The sequence below is a fragment of the Magallana gigas genome, chromosome 6 (genome assembly GCF_963853765.1).
Source record: "Magallana gigas chromosome 6, xbMagGiga1.1, whole genome shotgun sequence".
In the NCBI taxonomy this organism is placed as follows: Eukaryota; Metazoa; Mollusca; class Bivalvia; order Ostreida; family Ostreidae; genus Magallana; species Magallana gigas.
This window is the reverse complement of record NC_088858.1, coordinates 49,271,377-49,289,509: the sequence shown is the minus strand read 5'-3', so window position 1 is coordinate 49,289,509 and position 18,133 is coordinate 49,271,377. Positions and strand designations below refer to the sequence as shown.

Here is an 18,133-nt window from a genome sequence, read left to right as displayed (position 1 = left end):
AAAATCATTGTTTATTTTTATTCAACAACATCAGTAAAGCCTATATTATAATAGGGTCAAGCTTGGAATTATATTATATATTCTTTATTTGCACAAGACATACATCTTATGGCATAGGTTATTACATATAAATATAGCAATATTGAAATAATGGTATGGTACATGAACATGTGAAGTTCATTGATAATGTATATAAAATAAAATTTTAAAATAAAAAACCAGAGAAATTTTTTTTAATTATCATGAATATTGAAAGCTAGATGGAGATACTTCCCCAAATTACACAGTTCTTTAAAATTTTGAACACTTAATAATTGTATAAATTTGTATACAGAAGGTTTTTTCCAATAATATTTCTTAATATATTTTACTCGAATTTCTCTATACTGCTGACATTTCAAAACAAAATGGAATTCATCTTCAATATCTGAACAAAATTTACATAAGCGTCTTTCTTTTGGTACATTAGTGTGTCGTCCACTTTCAATAGCAAGTCTATGAGATGACAATCTAATTCTTGTAATTTGTTTCTTATATTTAGAAGGTATTGATTTTGTTAAATAATATTGTAATAAAAACTGGTCAATAATATGCTTGTAAAAATAACATCGAGATGAGGAATTAATCTGTTCTACAAGTTGTTGAGTAAAGTGATCAATGATTCTTTGCTTAATTAAAGGAAAATAGGTTTCACAATGTATATACTCCTGTTCATACCATATATGTCCTAGACCTATTTCAAAAAGTTTATTCTTAATTACAATAACCCAATTTTCAGCAGGTGCCAAAGACGATTCACACTCATTATACAGCATTTTATAACAGGACTGCAAAATACAATTCTGACTTTATATTAAACAATTTGAACCAAAATTTGAATATTCTAAACAATCGTATAGTTTTCATAGGTAGCCTCCCAGTTTCAAAATATACAAATGCAGTGTTTGTATTAAAAATACATCGTTTCATTTTGCTTGAATTTTGGCACCAACAATCACAAAAATACTTAACAATTCGTCGATTAGGATTAAAATTATTGTGAATAGGACCGCGGGTTTGTGTCATGTTGTAGATTTTGTATTTACACCCACCATTTACAACATGACATTTGGATGGTTATATGAAATCATTTGACATTTGAAACTGCCATTTCTTTTTTTACCGATATCATCTATATTCCAATAACTATAATATATTAATTGTAAAGGTCTTTAGATCTATGTCAGTGCAGTTATAAAAATGGAATTGAAAGTCTGTAAATTGACGTTTGTTAACAATGATTTTTTCTAGGTCACCGGTTACTGGAGAAGATATCGATTGGATTTTTAACAAATTGTTTGATGTATTTGTTATTTGATTAAAATCTCCTTTTAGAAGTACATTTTTGTGAATCGGACTATCATATCGGTTCTCTCAAAGCTCGATTTAGATTGTGGAAGGGAAGTGATGTCTGAGAATGTACCGATATCTGCCAAACTCCTGTCAGTTTAACTTTTGCCAGAAGATGCTGTCAGGAGCTCTTGCCGGTAAATCACAGTGATGTCGATAAAAACCAAAAAAAAAAAAAAATACTTGTTTATAAACGATCTGTACCGCGCGCGAACCTCTCTGTCATGTTAAAACAAACCTAAAAACAGTTGATGGCTTAAAACATAAGGGAAAGCTTGGGTCTGGTTCAATGGATTACCACAGCTCGGTTATTTAGATCGGAACTATTTTGGTTTCACAATCAAACTGAGTGGATATCGATGGAGATTCACTTCAAGAACAGGAATGTACGTATAGTGACGGCCCTCATATACTTGTTTGTGGTCACAGTGGTAGCAGTGACATTGGCCTGTTACTACAGCCTGGTCTGGATCCCCGAGGCCAGCAAGCTCAGGGGGAGGGTCTATCCGTAGTGTAATGGCAGCACTGTAAATTTTGGGAACCTTGGAAGATCAGTGGTGATCAAGCATTCATTGTGACACTGTGTTTACATTACAGTGAAATCAGTCAAAATCTCGGTGTTTGTACAGAATGGAATTCGATGCCCGATTGTCGAAGAAGAATGGCTTGCTTGGCCTAATATAAACACACTACACTGGCTGGATTATTGAATGATCGTTTTATGGTGAAAGTTTTGTTTAGATTTCAATTATCTTAAGTGGTATGTTTTTTATCATCCCGATGACTCGACTGTGACATCTCCATCACCGTATTAAATGACAACTGTTTGAAAAAATTCAGTTTAGTTTTTGTCAGTCCTTGCAACATGCCTTGTGTTACAGTTTGGAAAACAGGGGCGGATCCATGTTTCCGGAGGGGGAGGGGCTAAAAATGAAGTCCGTATAACTTGTAAAATAGAGACTCCATAATAGGAGAATTCTGGGTGAGATATCAGTCACCCCCTACCTTGCCGGAGCCGTTTTTCACAGATTATTATTCAATTTCAGCGTGATTAGTGAATAACAAACTATTGTACACGATACATGTGCATATATGTATTCTTGCTTCAGACGTGCTCCTGTACAGTTTACAATACACTAGATTGTTTCTGTAGTTAATATTAAGATAAAATCACCTTAGCTAATGGATTTCTTCTGTTACTTGGTGAGAAGTTATATTTAAACACCATCCACATCTCTTGTCGATTTCATCGGTTATCTCGCTTTGTCTGGTTTTGTCATGTATATTAAAGCGTGGTTTTATTGAGATCTACCGTCATAAAATACTACATCCGGGTATCTTGTTAATAAATTGCCCTGTTATCATTTAGAGTATATGAAGTCCTTTTATTGTCAGAAGCGAGTTGAAAATAAGCAATACAATGAAAGGTTACATATATGTATGCCAACGATACGCAGTTTCTCGTGACTACACTTCAGTTAATCGCAAAAATATATATTTCACATCTTTGAATGATTGTTTTAAATAATGCTACTAAGTTTGTCAGTATATGCTAATATTGATTTGAAATGAAATGATTAAAATATATGAAATTCAAGCAGATCTTACCGTCCGATTAATAAACTGTACACTAGCTTTTAATAATATCCGATGAATTTAATCATACCTTATAATCATTGCAATTGAAATTTAATTGAAAGTTTTTGGTAAAATCTTATACAATTTGATGAAATTAAACAACAAATGTTCAATGCGACGCGCGGTATATTAAGCGATCCTCGCGACCCCCCCCCCCCCTCCCCCCTCCCAAGAATCAAGCTAGGTTTACAGAATGACGCCACTGTAATACGATTGTGAACTGAGCTGATTTACAAGCCCAACATTCTTCTAAATAAAGCGGCTTCTTGATATCTTAATCCTTATTTTGGCCAGTGCTTACCTCTGGATCTAACTTTACCTGCATGTACGCGTTACAGTTAACGCTGCTCTCACCGTCATATATGTATATTTATTTATTTATTCACCAATCAAGGGCCCTCAGGGGGCATATACATTCTTAAAAAAAAAAAATAATAATAATATCATGATTATAACAAATAATGAATGAAATACTGCTCACAATGTCCAGGCAACAATATGCAAAATGTTTCATTAATACAATGAAATATATGTATAGGATTTACACATCAGTGAATACAACAGCTATACAGAAACAAAGTGGCCTGAAAACAGAGAGTACCAAGGGACGGTGCCTGCACAGTCGATTAGACTGGTCTACTTGTACTCAAAGTGTTCAAGCCAGTATGCTTATACATAACATAACCCCCCCCCCAACCAAAGTAAATACACTGCGTAATAAATCTGTATATATAATTATAACCATTATATTCCACCTTTAAGAATCATTTCACTGAGTTGTACAAGTACTTGTAGATCTTCATTTGTCATAAGCCAGTAAAATTTTTGGTTATTGTCCATATATTGAAAATTTTTACAAGAGTCATTAGCTAATTTGTACAGAGTATCTCTTAATGCCTTATTATGATCACATGAGAATAAAAAATGTTTTTCGTCATCCACTAATTTGACATTACATCTATTACAGTATCTTTCTTGTCGTGGAATGTCTTGATATCGTCCTCTTTCAATATTAAGTCTATGAGCGGAAATGCGAAAACGAGTTAAACTTCTCCTCTGCTCAAAATTTTTAAGTAAGCTTAGGTAGTTCTCTTGGCCAAAATTTTGCTTAAAAGTGCTGTAGCAACTTAGTTTTTTGTCAGCGTGTATAGTGAATTTAGAATTCCATTCTTTAATAAAATATTTAAATAGATAGTCTCTAAGTGCTCTTTTGAATTTTTGTTTTGTTACCGACAGTAAATTGTTTGTGCCATCAATGCTGTTTGTTAAAACATGAATTGAGCCATACCAGGAGGGAGTATTTTGTTGAAACAACTGTTTTGATTCACAATAAGCATTATACAAAAGTGGAAATGATTGACTTTGATTCTCAAGTCTGTACCAATAACTTAACATAGATCTTATGATATCAAAATGTAAGGGAAATCTTCCCAATTCAGATAGAACAGCAAAGTTTGTTGCAGATTTATGTACACCAAGTATCGATTTGCAAAACTTAAGATGCAATTTGTCGCAAAGTGTGCTGGAATAAATTTTGTCCATTGTACAACCAAAATGAATTTTTTTAGCAAATGGATTAAAATACCCCCAAATTTCTGCTCCGTACATTAAAATAGGTTTAATAGTATGATCAAAAATATGAATTGTGGTTTTGATGTCTGGATTCATAGAAATAAAGTCCTTTTTGAGTTTGAAAAATGATTTTAAGGCTTTTTGATAAAGCTGCTTTTGAGCAAAGGAGAATGAGCCTGAGGAACAAAATGACACACCTAAGTATTTGTATTCAGAGACACATTCAAGTTCAACATCAGCAAAGTTAAATTTGGATTTAGAGAGCCTGCCTGCTTTATTGAAAACTATTATCTTGGTTTTGGATGTATTAATATTGAGACACCAATCATTGCAGTATTTTTGCAAGATATTAAGCTGTATATCGAGTTTCCCTGGGACCAGAATCTACAATTGTATGGCTTTTTATTAACAGTAGTAAATTGTGTGCTGTGGAAATCTGCATGTACAGCTCTATCTCTGCAATTGAAGTTCAATCACCCCATTTACATGCAAGTTTTGCATACTGAAATGTGTGAAACACATGCAAATGACGTCTTCAGCTACATTTATGTTGTAGATACGTGAGAATTAGTCACAATTAAGTTTGATTTGCTTCAAAGAGACGATCACGCCGACTGCAAAATTGTCTTAAGAGTTAGAAATCTTCCGTGCGCTGCGTAAAGAGGGCGCTTAAATGAAACAAACAGTACCTTGATCTCCTAACTGTGGAATTATTCTGTATATACTGATCGAACACCTTTTAGAGGTAGCAATTAATTGGTGCCGTAAGTATGAAATGAATAGAGTTTCCGACATGAACTTACATTGAACTTTCTATTCTGTAATAACTGTAAAAAGCCATTTTTATACCTATAAACAGTTAAAACAAGAATATTTTCATATTTTTTTAAAGAAGAGAAAAATCAGAATTTGCCTGCTTTATTGGCCGTTTCGTCAATGAGTTCAGTAAAAAGGACGTACAATGTGAAAGTAAAATACCAATTAGTAAATGGCAAACATTTGGATTATAAATACCAGGTAAGAATTCCCAGAATGACAATATGATTTTATCACTTCATAAAAACTAAATACTTTTAATTAATGAACAACTAAATGATTGGTTGAAATCAATATCAACCTCACACGAGAGTCTTTTGCCTGTTGGTCTACATCATTACATTGAATCTACTTAGAGGCCAAGATAATTACCCTTTTTCACCAAATCGAAACACAATAATGTCATCATCTCAAGTCACGAACTGTCTTGAGTCCACATGGTATATATTGGCCGTGTTTTGCAACGATGCAGAAATATTATAAACCCTCTTCCGTCAACAATTCTTCGAGAATCAGATAATACCAGATATAGCATCTTGAAAATACTTTGATGCATACTCTATTTCACAGACATTTTTTTTCTTTAAAAACTCTCTCTCTCTCTCTCTCTCTCTCTCTCTCTCTCATATTAAATACTTTGATATTTCGATCAAGCACAAATATCACTCACAGACGTCAGTGCATCAATAAGTCAATGAAGCAGTAAATGAATATACACTGACTACAAGTATCAAACAATGAGGAGATCACAGGGTGCTTATTGAAGGTTGTGCTGTACGCTTGATGCAGTTTAATCCGCCAGGTGCGCAAAACTGCAGTTCTTGTCATTGGCTAACCGGAAGTCCTGTTTTCTTTCTGCTTCCTCCATCGTTTCTGCAATTTTTTCGATCATGAAGTCAATAACACATCTCCACGACGACCTGACATCCGGTGTGTAGACATCTTGTAGGACGGTTCGAAAACTGTCATCGATGGATGGCCACAGTCTCTACAACGTTAATACACAGGGATTTAAGTACGCAAACAACAGAGGAGAATACATTGATACAATAGAAAGTCAAACGAACATAGGAGAACATCAATCTGGATCTGAAATATTTTAAGATTCTGTAAGATTGAAAAGGCAAACAAGAACAACCCTTTCCACCCAGCTACGAAAAAAACTCTTTAAAGTACCGATATATCTTGAATATGATAGTTGTATTTTGAATTTTTCATAATATTGTTCTAAAATAGATGCAAAATACGCTTGACTGTGAATTACAATTTTTACATATCATCGAAAATTTTCATGTTACTGCTTAAATAAAAAAAAGTGTGAAATTTTAGCAATTTCATTGTTGAGTAGATTTTAATTCAAATTATGTTATAGATTAGGCCCGAAAACTATTCAGCTTAAAACTGAGGGTCAATAACTTTGATAATTCATGCCTTAAAAATTCAAGATTGATTCTTTTGACAGATGTTCATTTCCAACCCAACAGAACACTAACGAATTAAATATTGAGGAGGCTTTTACCGTCTTTCAAAGTTTAGCCGCTGATTCCATATCAACTCAATCGTTGTGTGGATCTGTATTCATGGTGACTTGCCTTTTTTTTTAGAATACCATACGTACGTGTTTGTCAAATGTGATTAATATTAAACGATTTTCCTAAATTTAAACTCTCTCTCTCTCTCTCTCTCTCTCTCTCTCTCTCTCTCTCTCTCTCTCTCTCTCTCTCTCTCTCTTTCTGCATTTCTGATTGGTTTATTATGTTTCCATGGACTACGCTGCAGTGTATTGTCTAAATGGGACCATAGTTAAAAGACAAAGAAAATTTACTGTGCTGATGATACACAATGTAATTCATAGTTCAGAAACTATGTGCATGTACGATTCTTTACTTGTATGTCCAATTAATTATTTTGCATCTTAAATTTTAATTTTGCGACCAAAAATCAAAATACTTAGTATCAACATTTCTCATGTAAAAAAAATTTAAAGTTCGTAAAAGTCATCTTTTACTAATTACTGATTATTAATCAACAATTTTTAATTGCCAATCAGAACGTACGGACTAATTTAGTATTTTAAAAAAACCAAAAAAAAAACCCAGTCAACAAAGATGAACCTTCCTACCCGATCTCAACTACCAAAGTAAAATTCTGCTTTCAGTTAGAATTAAAATTCCGATAAATAATAGATGAAAATGTTTCTTACATCGCTAGTTGTTTGTTTCAACGGTTTAAAACGTTATAAATATTAAAAGCCAGGATTAGAGTCAACTTGCATCAACTTTTAATAAAGCAATCCTTCAAAAAGCACACTAAAACATTCGTAGCTAAAACATAATTGAAACTACATTAATTTGCATGAAAGGCCAGCATCCATCATGTGCCTCAACAACGTATTAATATTATGATGTGAAATAAAAATTAACGTTAGCAATGATGAATCGATGGGTTTTTTTTTGTATTCTTTCTTTATCTCCGCTGAAGCAGAAGTTAAAAAATAACGACGCAGAACACTTGAGAATGATAAGAGGTTCAAATATATAACTTTAATACAATTCAGTTCGTGTCAAAATTTCATTCCAATGGGGTAGGCAAGGTCAAAACCTACCTCTAGCATGTGCGGTTTGACGTTGCTCTGCACGTGCCTTTGGCCGACGTAACTAAGGAAGCTGTGGATTAACGCGGGGTTGTCAAGGTTGTCGACGACCTTACCAATCCCCTTCATCACGATCATCACGTGATGCTGGAGGTTCTCCTCGTGCACTATTAACCGCTCATTGTTCTCGTCAGTGTGAATTATTTTGGGAAACAAAAGGAGAATCTCGGATTCCAAATTCTTCAGGAAACTGAAACATGTGTAACATTAAAACTTTATGCTTTATAGAATTGTTCGTTTACATGAATTGTATGCATTTTTTTTTCAATTTACACTGTAAACCATCCAATATCAAACACTGAACAATAAAATAAATCTACGTAATTTGTTTTTTTTTTTTATCTCAATGCATGTAAGATATATATCATATTCATTTTTAAGTGATACATATACAATATAATGTGACTGAGCCGTGAGCAACAGATTAGAAAAAAATTAGGATCTTAGAAGGGCCCGATGGTTGTGGCCATTTATTTCCTTCAAAAAAGAAGAGCATAGGAATCTACCCAAATTTCAAAGGTTAGATATATGGGTATTTTCTTTACTAGATGATATTTTATATCTAAACAAATCATATCTTAACAATTAAGGTAGATCTGATGGTTAGTTTGTTGACCACCCAGCCTCCATAAAAAACCATTCACGTGGTATTGCAGTTGCTTCCCTTAAAAGCGGACATGGTTTTTTTTAGTGTAACATTATTTCATCAATGATTGCTAAATACTGTAGAGTATCCAATCATTCAATCTTGACTAATGTAGACATGTTTATACAGCATACACGCTAATGATAAACAATCGATAATAAAACATATAACATAAACACACCGAGTAGAAAGGACTACATGTACGTGTATACCGAATCAAAACTGTCAATGGCACTTTGCTATAGCTGTGTTCTACTACAAATGTATATCAGATGCTGAATCTAAGAGCCAAACCATCAGTACCAAAAAGCATCCATTGTATCCGTTAAAGTTATCCACCATTTAGTATTTTACACAGGACACTAACTCCTTGACTCGAACCATCATCTTAACTAAACGACATAGAAATATTGCTTGGTCCTGTTCTAGAGAGACACATTTAAATATTGATTAATCCTTGGATAGTGACACGTTTGTTTATTGGGATCTGCTTCGTTCCAAAGACGATAGTTCTCACGAACCCTTGGTCAGTAACCTAAACTAATGAACAACCCGTGTCAAACTGTTCTTCATGGACTGTGTATGCCCCAAAAACTGATTGTTGGGTCAATTTTCAGAATTTGGTGACCGGAAAATCTTTAAAAAAATTTTAATAAGGACAATCATGCCTTCTTTGATTAAAATTTTCTTGCATGTCAACATAGTTATGTTGCATGTTGACATAACTATCTTAATGTCAACATATTTATCTTGCATTTCGACATATTTGATAGAAAAAAAATTGTACAAAAGAGCCAGAAATTTGCCATCATACCTTAAAACATATATGATGTTAAATTGTAAACCAATGTACAAGATTTAACTCGTTAATATTGTAGGCAAATTGTTATTCATGTACATGAATGGGAATTGATCTATGAAAACTGTCAATAACGTCTTTTGTCAATCCTTTCATACTGTTCTATATCTTGGTGATTTTTATAAAAAAAAAAAAAACCCATAGATTAATTTTTTCTGGCTAAAGCGCCTGTCACAAGAAGACCGATTTTGCACCTAGTGATCAGTTTCTGCTGTGTGGCATTTTTTGTGGTGAAATTTTATTTTCGCGTGTCATCCTGTAGTAACAAGTCTTCCGTTTTGCAATCAAACAATGTCATTATTGCATGCTTGATGCAACAAATCATGGTTTAAAACGATTACAACAGAAAATAAACGAATGGATCACACAGAGTCAAAGATAGAAATAACTGCTTGTCTGGAACGATCTCGAAAAGTCAAAAAAGAAAGGTAACGCGGTCTAAGCACCGGTCTCAACTACTCTGCTCATCGTTCTAGATTCAGACCAAAGTCAAAATGAGCAAGATTCAATATGTTTTGGTCAGTGTGTTTATATGCAATGTTTTCTTCCTCGGGTCCATCGAAATGTCAAGTGAAAGGGTCCACCATTTTACCCAATAATGTAATGGACTCGCACTCAATGTTTCCTTTTACATAGTTTTACCATCTACTAGAGCGAACAACAGCTACCGCCGGCTGTTTGTATATTAATTATTCTCCGTAACGGTATAGTGAAGGCCACTGGCCATTACTGACCAATGCATGTCTGCGACACCGATCCGAAAGCTCCTTCGATGCTCCATAAATAGTTGTATAATAGACTATTCTTAAAATATTACATGCGTTAAGAAAATGATGAACCCAAATAGAATACAACGGCCAATTTCCAGAGGATAAATTGTAGTCGTTCAGTCAACTGGATATTAACTGAAATGTCTTGAAAGGTGACTGATTGACAGGGCTACTAGTAATACTTAGTACTACATAGTAATACCATTCATTCATACATGTATTTTAGTTACCTCTCAGTCAAGTTTCATTTTACTGAATGGCACTTGAGTTATCTTTATTGTGTAACATACATTGATTGAATAGTTATTGATTTTCAAATAAAATTTATGTTAAAGCTAAACCGTAAGTGTATACCCTTTAGTGAAATATCTTTGAAACTGTACAACATCTAAGAATCATAGGACATCGCCGAGCTTTCTATCGTCTATATATAGTTATATTCAAAGAGAAAAAAATCCTACCATATTTTATAGCACATTTAAAATATATTGATAAAATTTTAAAAATTAATTTTTCTCTTAAAATAGCTCTTGACGATCGATAGGCCGGCGATGTCCTGTGGTTATAATACATTTCTTATTATATGTGGTTCGTAAAATGAACCGAGTTGCAGTTCTGATGAAGCGAATTGCAGTTACACTTGCACTTTCCAATATCCCCAACGGCAGTGACGTGTTTGAAGTTTTCGGCATCAAAATGATATAAAATAATATCTCCAATAAAAGAGTAATAATGGTACACAGAAGCAAGGAATTCGAAAATTTAAAACAAATTAGCAAAGTACGTTAATAAAAAAATGTATTGATTAGGGACATGGCAATTTACTTATACTGGGAGCAGTTAATGAAAGAACGTTTTGTACTTGAAGTATTGAATACAGATACTATGGTGCAGTTAATTTATCGTAAAAGATGGTTTATTTTTCAATCCAAAGGCTCTAATACAAATGTTATAATAAAATGGGGCTGCACTTTTGATACATTATATAATAACTATGTATCAAAAAGCACTAAAATACTCAAATCATATTTGATTCGGGGCGTTTTAAAACTAAAGCAAAAACAAACTGAAGAAGCTGACACAGTGACAAACACCGAGCCGTACTTAAAAGATTGCTGACCAATTGATGCATGGGGTTCCAGGGGGAACAAAGATAGATAAATAATTCAAGTCACCAGATTTAGAAGCATTGTACGACGCCCATTCTCACGTAACATTGCGAAGTCTGTGGATCAATTAGCAATTGTTATATATTTTACAATACCCTGGTTCAAACTGGCTGAAAACAAAAACAAATGGAGCGGAATCGCTCCACTTGGTAGAGCCACCGTATACCTATATGATCGATACTGATTACAGCCTCAGTCAATGAGAAACATACACATGTTTTCACTTCCAACTATTCGCGCATTGCCATTTTGATTCAGTATAGTCACACCTGAATCATTAGTCTTTATTTCTGTAGATAAATATTGACATTGGTCGTTTAACAACCATAAAAATAGTTTGTATACGTCAGAATTCTCAAATAATCGCGTGAGTTAAGCATACTCATAAATTTCTATATTTTTCACTGTTTGGTCATATTGAACTTTTTGTAATCGATACTCTAAAGTACATGTCAACGGTATAAAATATATAAAAAATATTTTTCTTCACTTTGTCAAATTCATGATTTCCGTTTTAGTATCAAAGCAACGACAATTTACTATTTAAGCATTTAAGTATTTCACAGTTGCAGTTATACAATTGTTTAAACTTCAGATTTGTAAGGTGTATATAGATTTTATCAATATAGGTTCTCTTATCATTTATATTACATAATAAGGACAATACGAGTATAATCGATCTTGATATAAAGTGCAAATTAGTATAATCACATACATAAAGGAATAAATGTACAATTTCCTACCCTTAACTTGATTTGTAAAACAGTTAATTGGAATATATCATTAAATGTTGATTATTTACATCCTAATGGTCATTGAGATACAATATAAATCAACCATGTTCATATTTCGAACAATATATATATATATATATATATATATATATATATATATATATATATATATATATATATATATATATATATATATATATATATATATATATATAAATATATAAAATTGTTGGACAGAGAGAGAGAGAGAGAGACTGACTTACTTCGCGTATATTTCCAGACCGGTAACTAGCATATCTTTTTGGATGAGGTCCCAGCTAAATCGAATCAGCTCCAGCTGCCTGGGGGTCAGGTCCAGCCTGCAGGGGACGGGATTGTGGTCAGATGAAGAGGAGTGTCTGTCCAGAGAGTTGCCACATCCCATGTTTTTCCAACATAATCCACTCACAAATTATTGCACCTACCAATTCCTGACTCCAGCCAGTCCGCACGCCTCTAGAATCGTATACTGATGGAGACCCGCGCGTCACCGTTTTTAAACATATCCGATAGATGGAGAGAGAAGAATTTCCTATCAATCATGCATAAAGTCACTTTACATAACTTTTTATTTCATTGTTTGCTGTAACTGGCTTGTGATTTTTAATCGCATTTCACAGTGTCATTTTTAGAGCTGATGTTAATTAGAAGATGCGATGGATTATGTACGCTATAAATATATCCTGAAGAATTTTAATGCTCCCCTGTTGTTACTTGGTATACATTATTTATTGTAATTTCCACGGTGTGGCATTAAACGTATAATCGAAAATACCTAGGACATCAAGAACTCTGTCATCAACAGTGCTAATCAGCACGATTCTACTGTTCTGAGACAACTTCCTTTGCTCAAAAACTTGATGTCGGCTAATTCGGTGATGCGCAGCGCGGGTTTGTCTATTAATTATTGTTAGTTCTACTCTTTATCTCAGACAAGGCATACAAAAAAGCAATCAATTAATGAGATTACAGCCAACCTCTGTACAGTTTTACAAATAAAGCGGGACACACTCAATCCAGGTACACTTCTAATAAAAGAATCCTTTTGTAATACGAACCCAATCGGTACGTGATGCCTTCAATTTGTCACGTGATGCTATCAATTTGCCACGTGGTAATGTACACCGCCGGTGCTGTAAGAGTAAAAAGAAATATGGGCACTTTGACGCCTCTTTGACGCTAAAGATAACGGTATGGCAGCGCGGCGCCGTTAGTAGAGAATGGCGAGCGAGACTACTATATATTATAGTATAGAATTCAATGCTTTATTAATATTGTCAACATAACATAACCTATATATATACATGTATATGAGTGTAAAGTGTTCTAGAAACTAAATCCCCGATGTATTGTTTGTATGAAGCACTGCCTATAATGGTTCAATATGGACAAGGAACAGTAAAATATTGTAAACAAAATGCAACAAATTGACAGTCAGGAAGGGTTTCATCCCATCGAGTCTCTGCGGAACTCCGGCGCTCAATCTCCAGATTAACGCACAGCGCAACGCCTCAGAGCAGATTATTTATTAATCAAGGAATAATTAGCCGATGACTATAGAGTTGCTAGAGTCTTTTCTCTGCAGCAATGTCATAACCTTTCTTGACTTGACGCACGAAGTTTGTATTAATCACGAAATAAAAATAATAATTCATATTGAGTTACACTTGCAGGGCTGCATGTGTTCCCGATTTTGCATGACATTACAATAAAAATTTTGAAATTTACATATCTTAATTTAACCTAGAGTCACCAACTTCAAATTTTGTGGTTAATGGGGAACTTGGACAATATACTTTATTAATTTTCCTGAATACATGCAACATAGTTTAAACATAAACAATAATCTATTTCGATACAGCTTGCATGTAAAGGGTAATTCGAGAAAGAATAACTGTTGATGTGCCTAAATTGGCATGGGATATGGTTTTGTCGAAATTTCTCTCCACCCTTCCCCTTTCAGACCACTCCCATGTGTTGTATTCCTAGTGCCCAGGCAATTTATTAGGATTTATTCATACAACTATGTATGTTTATTTATATAACTAAGATTTATGATGTCGTCTGTCCTCCATTAAGGATTTTCCCATATAACTTTTCTCACACATATTCTTGACCTAATTCATGGGTACAATAATGTTTTAAATGGAGTTTAGAGAACAACTGAACTACAGCACGCCGGTACCCCCTTGATGACACCCCCTCCCCTTCCGATGAATGATAAATCTAGTAAACTTTTCTGGAGTTAACGTCTATTTAAGGCTTCAACATAGTTCTCTATAAAGTCTTAATTTAACTTTACTATTATCTTGAACAGGTGTGTGTCTGCATTTTTTATTTGATATTTTCTAGTTGTTTTCTGAGATCTTTCCACATTTTGATGATATGACCATACAGGATACAGGGAACAGATGTGATTCATTCATCACAAACGAAAAAAATACTATCAAAAGAACTAGTTTTGGACGCAAGAATTATTAGGTTAACTAATATGGAGTTTTATAAAGAATCATACTTACTTAAGAAAACCGATTGTAATTAATCTACAGGATCCAGTTTATCGATCAACAGGCAAGTTTACGGAACCTTCCCAAGTTATGACTTAAATGACTTTGGGAAAAAATTAAGAACATCCAAGATCAACTTAGGACACGTCTTACGATGTAGCTCGACGGCAACTTAAGTTAGGATATCTTATCCTACTACAGAAGATGGAGGAATAAGATTGCGCAATTGCCCATTTGGTTTAGTCGTAAAACACAATTTCAAATTTAACATTTTTTCATATCGATATATTTAATACGTTATAATACAAGTTTACAAAAGGGTAATTTCTGGCTATATTCAGTTTGAAATATTTAAAAAAAGATAGGAAAAAAATTATAAATCCTGAAGTTTTGGAGGTATCGAACCCACAACTTAAGAACCCAAATTCTATAAGGTTACTTTATGTCTTGTGCTCTAACCACTGAGCCATTTCATTCACAACAAAGTGCATTGTTTAAATGCTATATGAGACGTTGGTCGCGAATTTACGGACTGATATTATTTTTCTAAAACGTTCAGTTGTTGGACTACAAAATGACATTTTTAAAGTATAGTGAGTCATCTCTCCACATATTTGTTGATTGAAATCGGTTCAAATTCCATGAAACCGCATTTAGACTATGACAAAAATATGGAGCTCATACCCATGCACTTTATAAAAGAAAAGGCACTGAAGTTATAAAAATGACATTATTTGGATGTTTTGACACGCAAATGCCAGTTTAAATCAACCTATTAAAGTATTTAAAATATCTAAGGGTTACAAATCGATGCCACGTTAAATATACATTGTTTATAATTATTTATTAAGAAAATTATCAGATTTAATGATATTTTAATTTTGTAGTATCTTATCATTCCTCATATGGGCATTTTACACGCCTTATTCACCCATCTTCTTGTTCTTATTTTTCACATGAATGTAATATTTCATAAGTCATATGCATAAGAGTAATACCGATTCAAAAATACCTCAAAATATCAGATTTTGTTTTATTTTTCCAGCTCGTTACCATAGCAACGATTCTCAATTTTCATACATAAATTCTTTATTACATAGTTATATTAGAGTGTAAAAAATATGATTGGCAATTCAATTTCAAATTATATGAAAAAATCAGATTTTGAAAGTTATGTTTAGTTACCATGGAAACACTTTGGAAAAATGATTTTCTCCGCATTTTTTTCCCTTTTTTTAACACTGACAATTTTTGGTTTACATTATGCAATAGTAATACAAACAATAAATGCTCTTGGTTAATCATACTGATGTTATACAGGATGCTGAGTGGTCCACATACCGGTCAAAAACCGGCAGGTCTACCTTGGATTTTTAGTTATGATTTTTTAATTTATTAAGGAAAAATTCTATAAATTTCAGCTTTATGAGTTTGGTTATTCCCCTATACTTTTATACAGTGCTTTTCTTCTAAAAGAGATCAATATAGTCTAAAAATGGCCACGGCCATCGGGGCCTCTTAATCATTCAGACCAACGTTAACGTGCATCGGATTAAAAAAAACCGATTAGAGGATAAAAGAGTACAGTGAACGCTATGCCACATCATTTCATTTACCGAGAAATCATTTGTTTTCTATTGTATTGTAGCAATTGTCTTAACGTCAATGTATAAGGTAAATAATGCATTCGCCCGACGTTCATAACATTACTCAGTTTATGATACAGGAAATATTCCCGATTGTTCCAGTCAACACGTCGTTCATTTTGTGATGTGATGTGATGTGAAGGCGTATAACTGTTGTTATAGTCATTGTTTTGCAGTCATTTATTATTAAATGTCTATTTATGATTTCATCGTGTTGTAAAAATTACTGTCATTTTTCAATATAAATATAGTTTCAATATCGTTTGAAAACGTCACAATACATGTTCAATAGATGTTCTATCAACTCTCACTCGCCAATATTTTGATTTGTTATACTTTCATGTTAAATACTGAAATCTGATTGGTTAAGACGCAGTTAATAATATTTACTATTACCCTCAGCGTTAGCAACGCACTTGGCAACGGGTAACATTAAAAAATGTTACATGCGCGAAAATTATGCGCGTACGGTTCGCTGTAGAATTCACGTTATTCCCATATAAAAGCAGTAAAATTTTCTTAAAATTTAAAAAAAAAAGACATTCAGTATAACAAAATAAATAGTGCCTGTTTGGGAGGATAACAGTTGAAATTGACACCCCTCGAAAACCATTGTCAACCTCCGCTTCGCGTCGGTTGACAATGGTTTTCTCGGGGTGTCAATTTCAACTGTTACCCTCCCAAACAGGCACTATTTATATAATAACGGTACACCCAATAGACGTGTTGTAAAAATTACTGTCATTTTTCAATATAAATATAGTTTCAATATCGTTTGAAAACGTCACAATACATGTTCAATAGATGTTCTATCAACCCTCACTCGCCAATATTTTGACCATTGTCAACCTCCGCTTCGCGTCGGTTGACAATGGTTTTCGAGGGGTGTCAATTTCAACTGTTATCCTCCCAAACAGGCACTATTTATTTTGTTATACTGAATGTCTTTTTTAAAATTTTTAAGAAAATTTTACTGCTTTTATATAGGAATAACGTGAATTCTACAGCGAACCGTACGCGCATAATTTTCGCGCATGTAACATTTTTTAATGTTACCCGTTGCCAAGTGCGTTGCTAACGCTGAGGGTAATAGTATATAAATAGTGCCTGTTTGGGAGGGTAACAGTTGAAATTGACACCCCGAGAAAACCATTGTCAACCGACGCGAAGCGGAGGTTGACAATGGTTTTCGAGGGGTGTCAATTTCAACTGTTATCCTCCCAAACAGGCACTATTTATTTTGTTATACTGAATGTCCTTTTTAAAATTTTTAAGAAAATTTTACTGCTTTTATATAGGAATAACGTGAATTCTACAGCGAACCGTACGCGCATGATTTTCGCGCATGTAACATTTTTTAATGTTACCCGTTGCCAAGTGCGTTGCTAACGCTGAGGGTAATAGTAAATATTATTAACTGCGTCTTAACCAATCAGATTTCAGTATTTAACATGAAAGTATAACAATAAATATTATTAACTGCGTCTTAACCAATCAGATTTCAGTATTTAACATGAAAGTATAATAATAACGGTACACCCAATAGACTAAGGAAACGGAAAATACGATTACTTCTCAACTTGGTTCATTAATTCACTTCATACTTTGTATATTGACAAGATTAAACAGAGAACCATTTTAACAGGATCTTGGACTTTGGATAGTTGTGCCAAATGAATGGCTCTTGAAATCAAC

The 18,133-nt window shown here is 33.6% G+C and overlaps 1 protein-coding gene across 1 annotated transcript; it reads right to left on the bottom strand.

The window, feature by feature from the left end:
• Positions 1 to 5,501: 5,501 nt before the first annotated feature.
• Positions 5,502 to 13,380, bottom strand: LOC105345164 (neuroglobin). The gene is made up of 3 exons (XM_011453226.4): positions 12,510 to 13,380; positions 8,021 to 8,258; positions 5,502 to 6,403 (listed from the first exon to the last, which is right to left on the bottom strand). The coding sequence occupies exons 1-3, from the start codon at positions 12,668 to 12,670 to the stop codon at positions 6,206 to 6,208; spliced, it is 597 nt and encodes a 198-aa protein (XP_011451528.1). The 5' UTR covers positions 12,671 to 13,380; the 3' UTR covers positions 5,502 to 6,205.
• Between the last annotated feature and the right edge of the window lie 4,753 nt (positions 13,381 to 18,133).